We start from the raw sequence: 15822 nt of genomic DNA, 5'->3' as shown, positions 1-15822 counted from the left end.
GCCCGGTTAAAGAAACTCCAGCTCTACTCAGTGGCATACCGCCTGCTCAGAGGCGATCTGTGCCTGACGTATAAAGCCATGTCCAACCCAGAATTAATGGACATGCTGCACCTCAGAAAATCTAAATCCCATCGAGCCACGCTCGAGACTTTAACCTCAGCACTGAAATAAATAGGACATGCTGGAGGGACAGATTCATAACCCAGAGGCTCCCTTCACTCTGGAATAAAATCCCAGTCCAGGTTAGGCAGAGTCCCTCATTGACTCTCTTCAAGAGGAATCTTGATGAGTGGATGGGAGATCATAGGTTTACCCCAGGTATCACATCTGTGTCACTGTTAGACAGAGGCACAGTATACTAACCTCGAAAAAGGGCATAGCAAAATTAATTTAAAATGGGTGGCGAAAGCCACACACACTGGCTAGGCTTATAAATGCCCTAGGGCAGATAGCCTAGTATGAACCTGTGAACCTAAATATAGTTGTGTGTTCTATAAAGGCTTATGACCTAGTGAACTAGAATACTGAAGCATAATCCAAGAGCAAGAAAAAGGAAACAAGACTTTTGTGACCAATGTTATAATAAAAGATTCAGAATTTGAGGTTAAAGGTATGAATACATGAAGGTTACTTTTACAGAAGTATACTGAAATGTTATCTACAAAGTTGTAATGCTTTTCTGCCATAATACACTTGGGTTAGGACTGACAAGTGACAATTATTTCTGTTCTTTCTCTCTCTCTTTTCATTTAATTACTCAAAACCAGAATAGGTTCATAAGTTGGTACTGGGCTATCTGCCCAAAGACATATATTAGCCCAGCCATGTTGTGTGGTATTCACCGCCCTTTTAGTAGTTTCCTAGACCCTTGTACTAGCAGCTAGTATCCTTAGCCCCTATCTAGTAGTGCCGTTGGTGTGATTTCCAGTGTGAACTTTCTGTTACCCATCCACTCATCAAGGTTCCTCTTGAAGAGTGATAGTGAGGGGCTCTGTCTTATGTAGATTGGGACCCTGTTCCATAGTAAGGGAAGTCTCTGCAAAGGGAATCTATCCCTCCAGCATGTTCTATTCATTGTTGTGTTGAGGTTTATATCCCTAGAGCGTGTAGCTCGAGTAGATTTGGTTTTGCTAAAATGGAGCATGTTCAACAATTCTGGGTTGGACATGGCTCTGTACGTTAAACAGAGATCGCCTCTGAGAAAGCGGTATGCAACAGAGAACAGTCTTAGCTTTTTCAATCATGCTGCATAGGGCAACTGTTTGAGGCCAGTAATCCTCTTGGTTAGGTACCTCTGTGGTCTTTCCAGCTGCTGGAGATGTCTAGCCAGGTACATTCGAATTGGTGCATTGTACTCAATAATGGGTCTGATGAGGGAAGAGTAGATCTTGATGCAAACCCTTTCAGGATCAGATGGGTCACCTCGAAGGATTTTCTAACCACTTTGGCAACATGGTTATCAAAGGAAAGCTGACTAACTACTTGGGTCCTTAGACCCCTTATTTCTTCTTCAGATTTCAGGGGATTACCTCCTATGATGTTTGCGGGTACTCTGTTTTTTCCAAAGGGGATTACTACACATTTTTTTGCATTTAGCTTGAGACCATGGCTTTGACACCATCCATCAGTCTCATTTAGGCCCTTCTGGAGGATCTCCATGTTGGCCGGAGACTCTATTATAGCACCCAGTTTGCAGACGTCCGCAAACTTTGTCAGCCACAGCCCTTCCGTACTTGCCTGTACTTCTGAGAAGTATATGCCAAACAGGAGGGGCCCCAGGACAGATCCCTGAGGCACACCACTCGTTACTGGTCTGGATTCGGACATAGATCCCACTACTCTTACTTTATGGGATCTGTCTGAGAGCCAGTTTGCGATCCATCTTGTGACATAAGGGTTTATGCCCAGGCTGGTGAGCTTATCAATAATACCTGAATGGGGAATGGTGTCAAATGCTTTAGCAAGGTCAAGGTGAGCTGTGTGTACCTCCTTTCCCTTATCTATAGCCTGAGTAACTGTCTCAAAGAAATCCACCAGGCTCAGGAGGCATGATCTGCCCTTGATGAAGCCAAACTGTGTGGGGTCCAGTGACTGGAGGTTCCCAATCTCACCATTTATGAGTTCCATAATGATTTGCTCCATAGCCTTACAGATCAGACTGGTCAGGCTTATTGGTCTGTAGTTCCCCGGGTCAGTTGTGGCCCCACCCTTGTGTAGTGAGACCACCGTTGCCATGCGACATTCTATGGGCACTGGCTGAGACTGAACAGGGTATTAAGATGTGGGGTTAATTCCTTTTGGAGCTCGTGTATGACACAGCCTGGGACACCATCTGGTCCCATGGAGGCAATGTTTTTAGCTTTAGATAGAGCCTTGTTAACCAATGTATCAGTAATAATTGGACTTACACAATCCCCTGGAATGGTAATAGGCCCTGTAGGTGGTGGGGGGGGGATTTGCACTGAACCTGTCAGCCAAGATGATGGCAATGTCAGAAAGGTCAGTGTATTTTGTACCATTTTGTACTAGCACAGAACAGACCTGAGCGTTGCCATTTAGGTTTTTGACGTAGCCATAGAAGGCCTTATGGTTATCCTTGGCATGCTAGGCAATTTTCTTTTCAAAATTAGCTTTAGTTGACTTGAAGAGGGCCCTCAATTTCTTACTAATGCTGATCAGGGATGATTTTTCTACTTGAGATTTGGCCTTTTTTTGTATAAGTCTCCTCCTTTTATTGTAAAGTTTGCTTATGGTCGGGGTCCACCAGACTGGTTTCTTCTTGCTTGAGGAAGGAGTCTTGGTTTTATTTGGGATAGCATGGTCCATGCAATCCTGAAGATGCATATAGAGTGCCTTGGTGTAGGATTCCGCATCCTGGATAATCATTATCCTTCTGCAAGGGAATAGTGAAGCTTCCCACTTCGGATGCAAGTAGTATGAAGTTTGCTTTGGAAAAGTTTTTGACTATGGTTTCTTTGACTGGGGGAGGTGTAGGGGTGAGGATGTCCAGGGTTATCAGTTTGTGGTCGGATCTGACCAAGGAGGGAGTGATAATGGGTGTGGTACAATGGGCGCCCATATTTGTGATGATTAAATCCAATATGTTGTCCCCTCTAGTGGGGGAACATACTAGTTGCTCAATTTAGAGCTAAAGAGTCATTTAACTATAAATGACAGGTCTATATTAAAATCTTGAAGTCTGACAATATCGAATACAATATTTTCAACACAAGAATACCCACAAAAAAGACCAAAGCACAACTGTACTTGACAAAAACGAACACAGGTACCAACTCCACACTGTAGATAGCGGAGACACACTTTTTAATATGGAGCAGTTTTAAGAATCTCTACAAACAATTCCAAACACCAAATCCAAAAGTAAAATTAAGCGCTTTTCATCTGAATGTTATCCAGACTTCTTCAGATCACTATCCAAGTTAAAAAACTTGTTTAAAAAGCCCTCATCAAATGACGAAATGAAATGGGCGTTAATGCTTTCATTAAGCTTATTTAAAAACACACACACATATTTCAAAATCAGTCTTTCTTCCTCAACATACAAAAATGCATAAATATTACTTCACACTTATAATTCATCATTTCTTAAATAAGTAGGATCAACAAGGTAATTAAAATACACAAGTAAAAAATAATAAGAAAATACACTAATAAATGCCGAACTGCAGGTCGACCCTAGCAGCTGGAAAACCTCATAATACACACATTTCCATTTTACTGACAAGTTAATGTCATATACTCCTTTATATTAATTGATGTAATGAACTCAAGTGTTACCTCAAACTGTATTGACACCACTACAAGGTAACTGTTGCAGTACGCTTAAACACACTGTTCTGATTATACCAATACTACTAGTGCTTAGGTTTATTAAACCCTTGTAACTAACAACAAGGCATTTTTTTTTAAAATACAAAATAATATTGTATAGTGCAATAGGAAAAGCAGCATAAAGTTACCAAGGAACACGTCACTCCTGTCAACTAGTTCTTTAAATAAAGAAACCATATATATAATATAAAACAAACAGCACTCTCAGGAACCTAAAGTGTCTGGGCTGTTAAATCCAAACACAGATGCTCTCCTGATTAATGTACCTTAGACAATAATTATTAACAAGTAGTAGTAAGTACATGATATAATTATTTTGACTTTAATTCATAGCTTTAATCAAAAAGTCCTGAAATGGTTACATAACCCTTAGTAAGTCTCGTCTCCCTACATCTACCTGAACGGGAATAAATATCTATTTTACAGAAATAACACTGTTGAAGTATGTATGTATATTATACTTCCTAATTTACCTTAATAAACTTTTTAGTTTCAGTAAGCATGCTATAGAATAGGTTTCATTTAAACCCGGGTAGTTACAGGCATCAAGTCTGAGCTGCCAACTCAACTCACTTTTTTCAAGCAATAACTTGACCACATTCTCTTCAGATAACCTTTTGATGTCCTGTGATAACGCAAATAGTATCACTTTAAATTTGAAATAATGGTCCTGATTAATTTCACAATGTCTAGCTAAGGCATTATCCATTTTATGCCTCTGGATAGCATAATTATGTTCGTATATCCTTTCTCGTAATCTACGATCTGTTTTACCGATGTAGAAAGCCGTACATCCTTGGCACTGTGCCAAATAAACTACTAATTTACTGTTACAGTTGAACTTATCTTTAACATAATAAGTGCTATTCCTGATCCGAAATCTATTTCCTACGTCAATATATCTACAATAATGACATGCATCACATCTGTACATGCCCGCATTCGTCTTTATTGGCTTCGATGGTAATTCCAGTAAGCTTTTTAAATTTAGACCCCTCCTGTAGGTAATGTTAGGGTGATCACCTATTTTGTTGTACATTTCCCCATCCATAGACATTATGGGTCAAAATTTCCTAATTATTTTTTTAATTTCTTTTGTTACTGGACTAAATGTAATTATTAATGTAAGCAAATAAGTTTTCATAGGATTACTCCTTGAACTAGTGTTACTTAATTCAATATTTCCTTCTTGTTGGGTAAATGTTTCTACCATTAGTAAATCGCTTACATGGTGTTTACTTAAAATAGGTTTGTAAGTACCCTCATTTCTTTTTGATTGAACTTCATTAATCACCCTGGATAGAAAGCTATTAGGATAACCCCTATGCAAAAACATGTTTCTCAACTTTTCGCACTCTTCCCTGAAATCATCTTCAAGGGTAATTATCCTTGCAACTCTTCCTAGCTGACCCTTCACCACCGATATTTTCTGGTGCAGGGGGTGAGAACTAGTGTAGTGCAAAAATGAGTTTGAATAGGTGGTTTTCCTATAAATCCTAGCTATATATCTTTGTTCCATAGTGTTCTTCTCAAGTTCCACATCCAAGTAGTGGATTTTATGTTCCTGGAATTCCATAGTGAATCTGAAGAACATACATAACTGTACTGTTAAAAAAATCCACCAATTTTTTTTAACTATTTGGAAATCACCATCCACTATTAGGAAGATGTCATCCAAAAATCTTGTGTAGAACACTATTCTTTCCATCAAAATACTGTTGAAAACAAAATTGTTTTCCCAGTATGCCATCACCAGGTTCGCAAAACTAGCTCCACAAGGGAACCCATAGCAACCCCAGTTTTTTGGAGATAGAACTTATCATCAAAGGTAATAAAGTTGTTTTATAAAATTATACCCAAAAGTTCCTCCACTAATCTCAAATTGTTGACCTGGGTTCAAGTTAGTCCTTGATGTTGATGGCGTTTCTTGGTCATAGGCTATTCTTGGACTAGAAGATGTTACTTGGTTAGGCCTCCCTTGAGAGTGTCCTGACCCTTGCGAACTTGGTGGTTTTGGGTAAGCAGTACTCTCTTCATACGCCTTCAAGTCCCTCTGTAGTTTCTTTATTTTTGTTGTTTTAAGCCTTTCAAGTTGTGCTATACTAGTAAAAATATGATTATAGTCATACTGGTAATGACTAAATGTAATGTCAGCCTTAATGTTGACTTCCAGCAATAAAATATCATTGGCCAAGTTGTTAATTAATTTTTGGTAATGTTTTGACATGCATTTAAGTAATTCCAACCCTTGGTTGTTAAATAGTACCACAAGTTCTTTGTGGAATTCTGACCCTGGTTCTAGGCCTGTTGGATATTGCCAGTACCTCAAACACTTTGGTACTATTTTCTCTTTAATGCATTTGTCAAAATAATTGAGTTCTAACTGAAGTTTCTTAACTTTTAAAAGTTTAACATCAAATAATTTCAAATTTTCACTGATACTCACATTTGTCTCATTTTGGGCTTCTGTATTAAAATGTTCTTGTTGATTATCCAGCCTGGGCATAAACCTTTACGTCACAAGATGGATCGCAAATTGGCTCTCAGACAGATCCCATAAAGTAAGAGTAGCGGGATCTATGTCCAAATCCAGACCAGTAACGAGTGGTGTGCCTCAGGGCTCTGTCCTGGGGCCCCTCCTGTTTGGCATATACTTCTCAGAAGTACAGGCAAGCACAGAATGCTGTGGCTGACTAAGTTTGCAGATGACTGCAAACTGGGTGCTATAATAGAGTCTCCGGCTGACATGGAGATCCTCCAGAAGGGCCTAAATGAGACTGATGCATGGTGTCAAAGCCATGGTCTCAAGCTAAATGCAAAAAAATGCGTAGTAATCCCCTTTGGAAAAAACAGAGTACCAGCAAACTACAACATAGGAGGTAATCCCCTGAAATCTGAAGAAGAAATAAGGGATCTAGTGACCCAAATAGATAGTCAGCTTTCCTTTGATAACCATGTTGCCAAAGTGGTTAGAAAATCCTTCTATGTGACCCATCTGATCACAAAAGGGTTCGCATCAAGATCTAAGGATGTAATGGTGCCCCTCTACTCTTCCCTCATCAGACCCATTATTGAGTACAATGCACCAATTGGAATGTACCTAGCTAGACATCTCCAGCAGCTGGAGAAGACCACAGAGGTACCTAACCAAGAGGATTACTGGCCTCAAACAGTTGCCCTATGCAGCACGATTGAAAAAGCTAAGACTGTTCTCTGTTGTATACCGCTTTCTCAGAGGCGATCTCTGTCTAACGTACAAAGCCATGTCCAACCCAGAATTGTTGAACATGCTTCATCTTAGCAAAACCAAATCTACTCGAGCTACATGCTCTAGGGATATAAACCTCAACACAACAATGAATAGAACATGCTGGAGGGATAGATTCCCTTCGCAGAGACTTCCCTTACTATGGAACAGGGTCCCGATCTACATAAGACAGAGCCACTCACTATCACTCTTCAAGAGGAACCTTGATGAGTGGATGGGTAACAGAAATTTCACACCGGGGATCACACCAACAGCACTACTAGATAGGGGCCAAGGGTATTAGCTGCTAGTACAAGGGTCTAGGGAACTACTAAAGGGGTGGTGAATACTGCACAACATGGCTGGGCTAATATATGCATTTAGGCAGATAGCCTAGTACCAACCTATGAACCTATAATTCATTGCTCAACAATTTGTAATGCCCTGTGTAATAGTTAAACCTGGGATTAGAAGTCCATTATTTGGTGTAATAGGTTGTCTCTGGTTAGCCATAATCACCGCATTATTAGCTCCAATTCCACTGTCATGCTGTGAACCCACTCATTGCTCCTGTTCGGCCTCTACCGATCAAGAAATCGAAGGAATTGTAGTTCTTAAGCATTCAAAGTGCTGGGGCTCCGTGCGTTAATATCAGAAAACTGGTTGACCTTTGCAGATAAGTGTTCCAACTGCTCGTTCATAAGTTCTATTAGTTGGGTCAAATTACCTCCCTCCATATCCTTACCTTGACTTAGCGTCTCCACGCTCATAGTGTGGCAAACAGTTTCTTTTGCAAAACTCATTCCACACAAAAAAGACCAAAGCACAACTGTACTTCACAAAAACGAACATAGGTACCGACTTCATACTGGAGATAGCAGAGACGCACTTTTTAATACGGAGCAGTTTTAAGAATCTCTGCAAGCAATTCCAAACACAAAATCCAAAAGTAAAATTAAACGCTTTTAATCTGAATGTTATCCAGACTTCTTCATATCACTATCTAAGTTAAAAAACTTTTTTTAAAAGCCCTCGTCAAATGACAAAATCAAATGGGCGTTTCTGCTTTCATTCAGCTTATTTAAAAACACACGCACATATTTCAAACTCATAGTCTTTCTTCCTCAACATTCAAAAATGCATAAATATTACTTCACACTTATAATAATTCATCAGTTCTTACTTAAATAAATAGGATCAACAAGGTAATTAAAATACACAAGTAAAAAAATAATAAGAAAGTAACACACTAATAAATGCCGAACTGCAGGTTGACCCTAGCGGCTGGAAAACCTCATAATACACACATTTCCATGGTAACTTTATTATGTTGCTTTTCCTATTGTGCTATATGATAATATTATTTTGTATTTTTTTAAAAAACGCCTTGTTTGTTATACAGGTTTAATAAACCTACACACTAGTAGTATTGGTATAATCGGAACAGTGGGCTTAAGCATACTGCAACAGTTACCTTGTAGTGGTGTCAAGTACAGTTTGAGGTAACATTTGAGTTCATTACATCAATTAATATAAAGGAGTATATGACATTAACTTGTTAGTAAAATGGAAATGTGTATATTATGAGGTTTTCCAGCCACTAGGGTCGACCTGCAGTTCGGCGTTTATTAGTGTGTTATTTTCTTATTATTTTTTTACTTGTGTATTTTAATTACCTTGTTGATCCTACTTATTTAAGTAAGAACTGATGAATTATTATAAGTGTGAAGTAATATTTATGCATTTTTGTATGTTGAGGAAGAAAGACTATGAGTTTGAAATATGTGTGTGTGTTTTTAAATACGCTGAATGAAAGCAGTAATGCCCATTTGATTTTGTCATTTGACGAGGGCTTTTTAAACAAGTTTTTTTAACTTGGATAGTGATCTGAAGAAGTCTGGATAACATTCAGACGAAAAGCGCTTAATTTTACTTTTGGATTTTGTGTTTGGAATTGTTTGCAGAGATTCTTACAACTGCTCCGTATTAAAAAAGTCTGTCCCTGCTATCTACAGTGTGGAGTCGTAACCTGTGTTCGTTTTTGTGAAACATGAGAATACTGAAAGCGCACAACATTGAACGTTTCAACGGAAAATCTCCGTAGGAGGAGATTTCCGTTTACTTCAATGTAGTGTGTTCTCGGAGTTTGTATATTTACATAGGGGGGGTGTGGGGGTTGCAGGTGGCTTGCACCCCTGCCTACACAGTATTTAGTTTTTTTTTTTTTTTTAATTTAGTATATATTTTTTTGTTTCGCTGGTTTAAGACTTCGATCACTAAAGTTCGATCTTTAGTGATTCAAAGTTTTAAACCTTTGAGATTATAATATAGACTCATAAATGATTCATTTCATGTAGTGCACATTTATGATGCAACAAAAAGTTAAATCTACTAAATTAATCTAAACACATTATACAATTTAACAGATTATACCAGAAATAGAAATAGCATTCTCTTTACAGAATGGAAAGGATAATTTACCCTCAGGCATTTTGCAACATTACACAACTTGTATGAGGGGAGAGCAGCTACCCCAGTAAGAATAAAATTAAAACAGGGAGGTGGGGGTAATTTTGTCAGTGTACTGTTTCTAGTTTTGAATGTATGAAGCTGATCTGATAAAATAGAAGGAAGAAATTTTTATCAAGATATAGTTTTCAGCTTTGCTGTACGTGACAGTGTGCTTCATTATCTTGCTTGAAAGAAGGCCTAGGATGCATAACTAAAAGGAAGACTGCATCCATTATGTGGGGTAATGCAATATGGTAGTACATTAGGAGTTCTGAATCTAAAGTAAAAGGTGCTTCATTTTCTCATGAAGAGCAATTTTAACACAACATTTATTTAGAAATTGAAGGCTCTTGGAGGTATACAGCATTACCATATTTAACACTGAAAATTAAGATGCTAAAATGCCAGGTAACAATCACACTTCAAATATGTCTTGCTGATTTGCAACTCAGTGAAGATTCAGCCAGACAAACTCAACTTTTTTTTTTATGTAGGGGGCAAGCTTATTCTTGTAAAACTCATGAGGATGACTTCACCCTTCAACCCCCCCCCCCCCTTAAATATACCAATATTGCACAACAACTGAGAAAAGACAAGGGAAAGGAATTCACTGGTACCAGAAACTTAAAAACCACACCAACAGTGATTTCTTATGAGAAAACACATACTGGGAGTTCAGCAGGGAATGTTCACTAATGTACTTGTTACCTTGTTCACTTTACACTTGATGGATATTAGAGTCAGTAACAACAACAGAAAACATACAGGGCTTCTATTACCTTGTATTTAACATACTTGTGTTTGTCACTGCATACTTAAATATTTATCCCATATAAAACTTAAACAAGAAAACTCCCAAGGAGGAGTAAAATTAAACCATTTTAATGACTGCATGAAAATATGAAGCTAACAGAAAGGATGCAAGCTGATGGGTTCATTACCTTATGTTTAAAAGGCCATGGTAGCAGAGCATCATACTCTCCCCTCAGGATAACAAAGAACAATGAGATGTGAGATCCTCTTCCTGCTCCATCCCCATTCAGATAGATCCTCAGGCAGACTTTATATCCATACTTAGAAGTGAAGAATACTGCAAAAGAAAATAACTCATTCATTATAGCTTATTTCAGACAAATCAGGCAATCTTATGTTTGAATTCATAGAACAGCTTTTGTAAGTTTTTTGTATTTGCATTTGTAAGTAGTAAAGAAACTAGAACTGATGTGGTATAATGCAAGGGTACAGTAGTTACACTATGCAATAAACATACACCATAGCGTGTGAAACCTGAATGGGAAAAAGTCAGCTTTTTCAAACATCCTAATTAAGGCAGGGAAGAGACGATGTGCTCAGTTAAACATGATATATGTTAAGTCACACTTGCTGCACTTTTCTTTAGGTGTTACACAAGCCCCCATTATGAGAAATATAATGGTTCATCTGTCCTCTGTGTTACTTACTTTGCTTCCCTAACTGGAATTTATTTTGTTTTTGTTACTATAAAGACAGCATACCTAAAGCTGTTCTGACTTGCTGGGTTTAATCCATTGTTTATAAAGTACTTGATGTATGATCTCCAATGGGTAATGGCAGCTGTTTTTTGATCATTTATGTGCAGCTTGGACAAATTAAATTGCTATGGAAAGAAGTTACCAGAGAACTAGGAAAATGCACAACTAAATGTCATTGATTCTAGTTTCACACACAGCTCATTTTCATGAATTGCTCATAGGTTCTACATGCCTTGAACGATGACTTAGACACAAGTTATTTTTTGGTGGTATAGTGGTTTAGTGGTTAGTGATTAGCATCACTGTTTTTTAGTGCTTGGTTCTGCAGCTCAGTTCCCAGTTGTGATCCTTCCTGTACAGATAAAACATGTCCTCTCCATGTTTTCATGTGGATGTTCACCAGGTGCTCAGTTTCTTCCCATATCCCAGACATGTCAGAGGTGATGTGGAGATCCTCTGAATTGCCCATACATATGCATGCAGTATGTGAGTATCCTGTGATGAAGTGGCATCCCTTCCTGGATTACTTTCTCTGCCATATATTCACTGAGTGCCAGGATAAGAATAAGCTCTCCTGTGACCTTTAACTGGATAAATTGAGTACCACACATAAAATAAATAATTTCATCATTAATACTATCAAGCAACTTTAGTGACTTTTAATTAAAACAACTGATGTGAAATGTATCACTTAAAATAAACACTTCTTTCCCCAGTTGTTCTAGCTTCATTAGCTCAAATAATTAGAAGTTACCCAGTGGGATCACTGCAATGCACTTTAACCAGCTATACTGGACAAAAGGACCTAGAAAAATGAACTAAAGCTTCAAAGTAAATTACAGACTTGAGGACATGAGTTGCATTACCCTTGCAAAACTAAGAACTCTGTTCCTGTAGGTCCAGATAATATCCCTGGTTGTTTATTGAGAAGTGATAACTACTACTTAATGTGATCCTACATTTATTTATTTTTATTTTATTTTACATTTATTTATTTTACATTTGTTAACCGGGCTAGTCCAACTGGATACATGTCCATTTTCAGTGGACAGTACTACTATAGTAAGACTAAAACAAAAACTTTATCAGAATATATCAACATATACAAATAATATCTAATAACATATTCTTTAAACCTTCTGTTAGAATTAAGAACATTTGAGTACAAATATGAGGTACAGTAAGAAGTCTCTATTACTTAGAAAAGTGTACAATATGACAGTACAGATAAAGTACCTAGTTAGTCTAATACATCTTTAAAAGAAGATGGAAAGTAGAGATTTAGTTCCTTTATTAGAAGTGAGGTAATAGAAACAGCTTTGTAGAGAGTTCTGTAGATAAAGAGAGAGTGGAAAAAAATCTCATAGCAGGGAGGTATGAAAGGTTAGTCTGGGTTATTGCAAGAGCAAAGCCAGTGGTTGGAAAAGAAATGTTTAAGTTTAGTTTTAAATAGTGGGATTGATGTTTGAGTGGTGAGGTCTTGAGGTAGTTGATTCCATAGTTTCCCAACTGAGTTTGAGAATGTGGAGTCACCTGCTGAGTTCTTAGAAAGAGAAGTATGAATCAGTATTTTGTTGGAGGTTTCAGATTGCTATAGGGTTTTATGAGGGTGGAGAGCATTGGGGTATTGTCTGGGTGGTAAAGAGCTTTATGGGCAATTGTAAGTTGGTTAAAATGTATAAGGTTAGGTAATTCTAGCCACCCTAGTTTTAAGGTTAGAACAATGGTGAGTCCTATATGGAGATGCTGTAGCAAATCTGGCAATATTATATAAGACGAAGTTAGTTTTTGGTAAGATTATATTTAGAAAGGTTTGTATAGATTGGGGAGGCATATAAAGGGAAAGGATTTTAAGTGGGTTCTAGCTATAGTGGTTCTGGCTTCAGGAGTAAGAAAGATTTAATTTAGTTGATTTTATTGTAGAGTCAATGTGTGTGTCAAATTTGAGTTGGTTGTCAATTGTAATGCCTAGTAGTTTGGTGTTTGGAGAACCATTGCTCTATGGTAGTGAAGGTATTTTTGCAATTGCTCTATGGTAGTGAAGGTATTTGTGTAAGGGAATAAAGTTCTGACTGTGTTGGGGCTGAGCAGATAATGGTTGTATCATCAGCATATTGAATGCAAGTTGATAGAGGAGTAGCTAGGGTAAAGACATTTATAAAGATGGAAAATATAGAGGGCCTAAGATAGAGCCCCTGAGAACTCCCTATGAGTGGGAAGGAGATCAGAGAGATGGTTATGAAACCATGTTGGCACTTAGCTAGGAGGTTATTATTTTTTTGCAAGTGGTGATAATAATGCTATTGGACCGAAAGTTAGAATACTCAGTAGGAGTCACCACCTTTGAAGTGGATAATAATAGAGATTTTCCATGATGATGGAATTGTGCTGCTTTTATGGTTCTGTTAATCAATATGGAGATGGGGTAGTCGGGTTAGAATCAATAGGATTTGGTGTGGCAACTTTTCCTGGTGATAGCAGTGTATTAATGGCGGTCCAGAATTTATGTGGTTGGTGTAGGGATGTTTGTTGTAGCTGAGTATAAAAGTTCTTCTTGTCTTGTAGAATGGCTTTTTGTTAAATTTCTTTGTTCTCTGAAAATTATCCAGGCTTTGTTTCTACTAAGGATTAGATTCCTGGTGGCATTAGAAAGCCATTGGGCTGTTTTAGATTTAATTGAGTGATGTTCTAGGATTGTCAGAAAAGTATGATTGAAGTAGTTAAGGAGAGATTTAAGAGATGACCAATTAACTTGCATAAGTTTTTGAAACAGAATGGGATCTGGGATGGTTAAACTTGTTTTATGCCTGATGATATATGTTAGAGAGTGGTCGCTGAGGTCATCTGGGAGAGTCCCTGTTGTATACTTTAGCTGGGGACTGTTTATAAGTATCCAGTCAAGTATACTTTTTGTTATTTTGTTTGTTTGTTCTTGTTGGGGAGTTAATGGTTTGAGTAAAGCCATGTAGGTTAATAAGAGTGGGTGGATTGGTGTATTGACATAAATTCCAGTCAATATTAAAATCTTCTAAAAGAATAGTTTCCTGAGGGAGATTTAGTGAAAGCCAATTTAATAGGTCTTCTAAAATAGTGGGATTTTTTCCTGGGGGAAGATAGGTGCAGATAATGTTAACTGTTTTGTGAGGGTTGAGCTGAAGTTTGGAAATAATTATTTCTACATTATTATCAGATGGAAGAGTATGATTTTCTTTGCTTATTTGCAATCCGGTTTTATACAGAATTGCTACCCCACCACCTTTTTTGTTTAAGCGGTCTTGCCTGAGTATGTTATAGCCAGGGGGGGTGATTTCATTATCTTTAATTGTAGGTTTGAGCCAAGTTTCGGTTAGGCAGAGTATATCAAACTGTTGGACATCTAGGAGGGCATGGATATGTGGTATTTTGTTACAGATGCTACATATTTAATTGAGCAATTGAGAGTGATTTAGGGGGTTTGGTAGATGGTGTTGGTCTTGTAAATAGTTGGTGGCTTTTAGAGAATGGTAGGGGTGAGTTAGGGCCAGGGTTGGGGTGGATATCACCATGTATTAATGAGCAGATTAATATAGGGTTGTAAGATTGAGAAATTTTGTGGTAGTAGTAAAAATGTTTTTAAGGCTATGAGTAGGATATTTGATGTGAGAAAGTTGGTGATATTTAGCTTGGAGGTAGGAAGTTTTGTGGATGGTGTTGAGATAGGTAATTGTTAGAGCTAGGGGGGATATTTGGGTTACTTTGTGTGGAATTGTTAGAGTATAAGGAAGGGCTTGTTCATAAGAGGTGGAGAAATAAGTAGAGATGATGATGGTTAGGAAGGATATAAGTAGCAAAGGTTGGCATTGGTTAGACATGTTTAGAGAATGTATAACTGAAATAGAGTGGGAAGATAGTGTGAAGAGTGGGAAGGAGAGAAGATAAGTGGTGAAGGGAGGGGCTGGTTTTAGAAGGTAGGGTAGGCAGGTAGGTGAAGTGGGAGGGGCTAGGTCTAGAAGGGGTGGGGATAGATTAAGGGGTGTGTCTATGAGGGTATAAAGGTAGAGGTGCTAGGGGCAGGTGGGATTTGGGGGCAGGGAGTGGTGTGGCACAGAGAAAACAATCTGTAAGGAGAGGAAAACAGCAGGTAGGTAAGAAAATAAGTATATAGTTATAAGGTATGTGAAGGGTAGAGTCAAACCTATGAATATGTTAAGGTTTGGAGCACAGGGGAGTAGTAGGATTTGGTATAGCAGGGTCCTGAGAGTAAGAAAGGAGGTAAAGAGGATAGGGAGAGGTACAGACACCAAATCAAGAGATAAAGGGGTGTGTGTTGTAATAAATCAGGAATATATAACATATGTAAAATAAATAAATAAATATATATATGCATATATATATATGCATATATATATATATATATATATATATATATATATATGCATATATATATATGCATATATATATGCATATATATATATATATATATATGCATATATATATGCATATATATATATATATATATATACATATATATGCATATACATACATATCTTGCTCAACCTATATATCTTCACTGGTTACCTCCTAAATGCATGAAAATGCCCCATGCTTATTGTCGGCGTAACATTTGACCTCAGCAATTATAGACCTGTTAGCTTCATTAGTATTTTGTATAAAGTAGTGAAATGTATAATTGTTGAGCTAATTACAAAGACATAGGAGACC

General features: G+C 37.6%; 1 protein-coding gene across 1 annotated transcript in view; it reads right to left on the bottom strand.

Moving 5' to 3' along the window:
• Positions 1 to 15822, bottom strand: part of LOC122790310 (TNF receptor-associated factor 1-like) — a 661767-nt gene that overhangs the window by 62409 nt on the left and 583536 nt on the right. Inside the window, exon 9 of the mRNA XM_044057827.1 lies at positions 10552 to 10700. Coding sequence (XP_043913762.1) covers positions 10552 to 10700 — 149 coding nt within the window. The remainder of the gene's footprint in view (positions 1 to 10551; positions 10701 to 15822) is intronic.

The sequence above is a fragment of the Protopterus annectens genome, chromosome 16.part0 (assembly GCF_019279795.1).
Source record: "Protopterus annectens isolate FY-2018-M chromosome 16.part0, PAN1.0, whole genome shotgun sequence".
Classification (NCBI taxonomy): domain Eukaryota; kingdom Metazoa; phylum Chordata; order Ceratodontiformes; family Protopteridae; genus Protopterus; species Protopterus annectens.
Note: the sequence above shows the minus strand (reverse complement) of the source record. Positions and strands in the feature narration are given on the sequence as shown.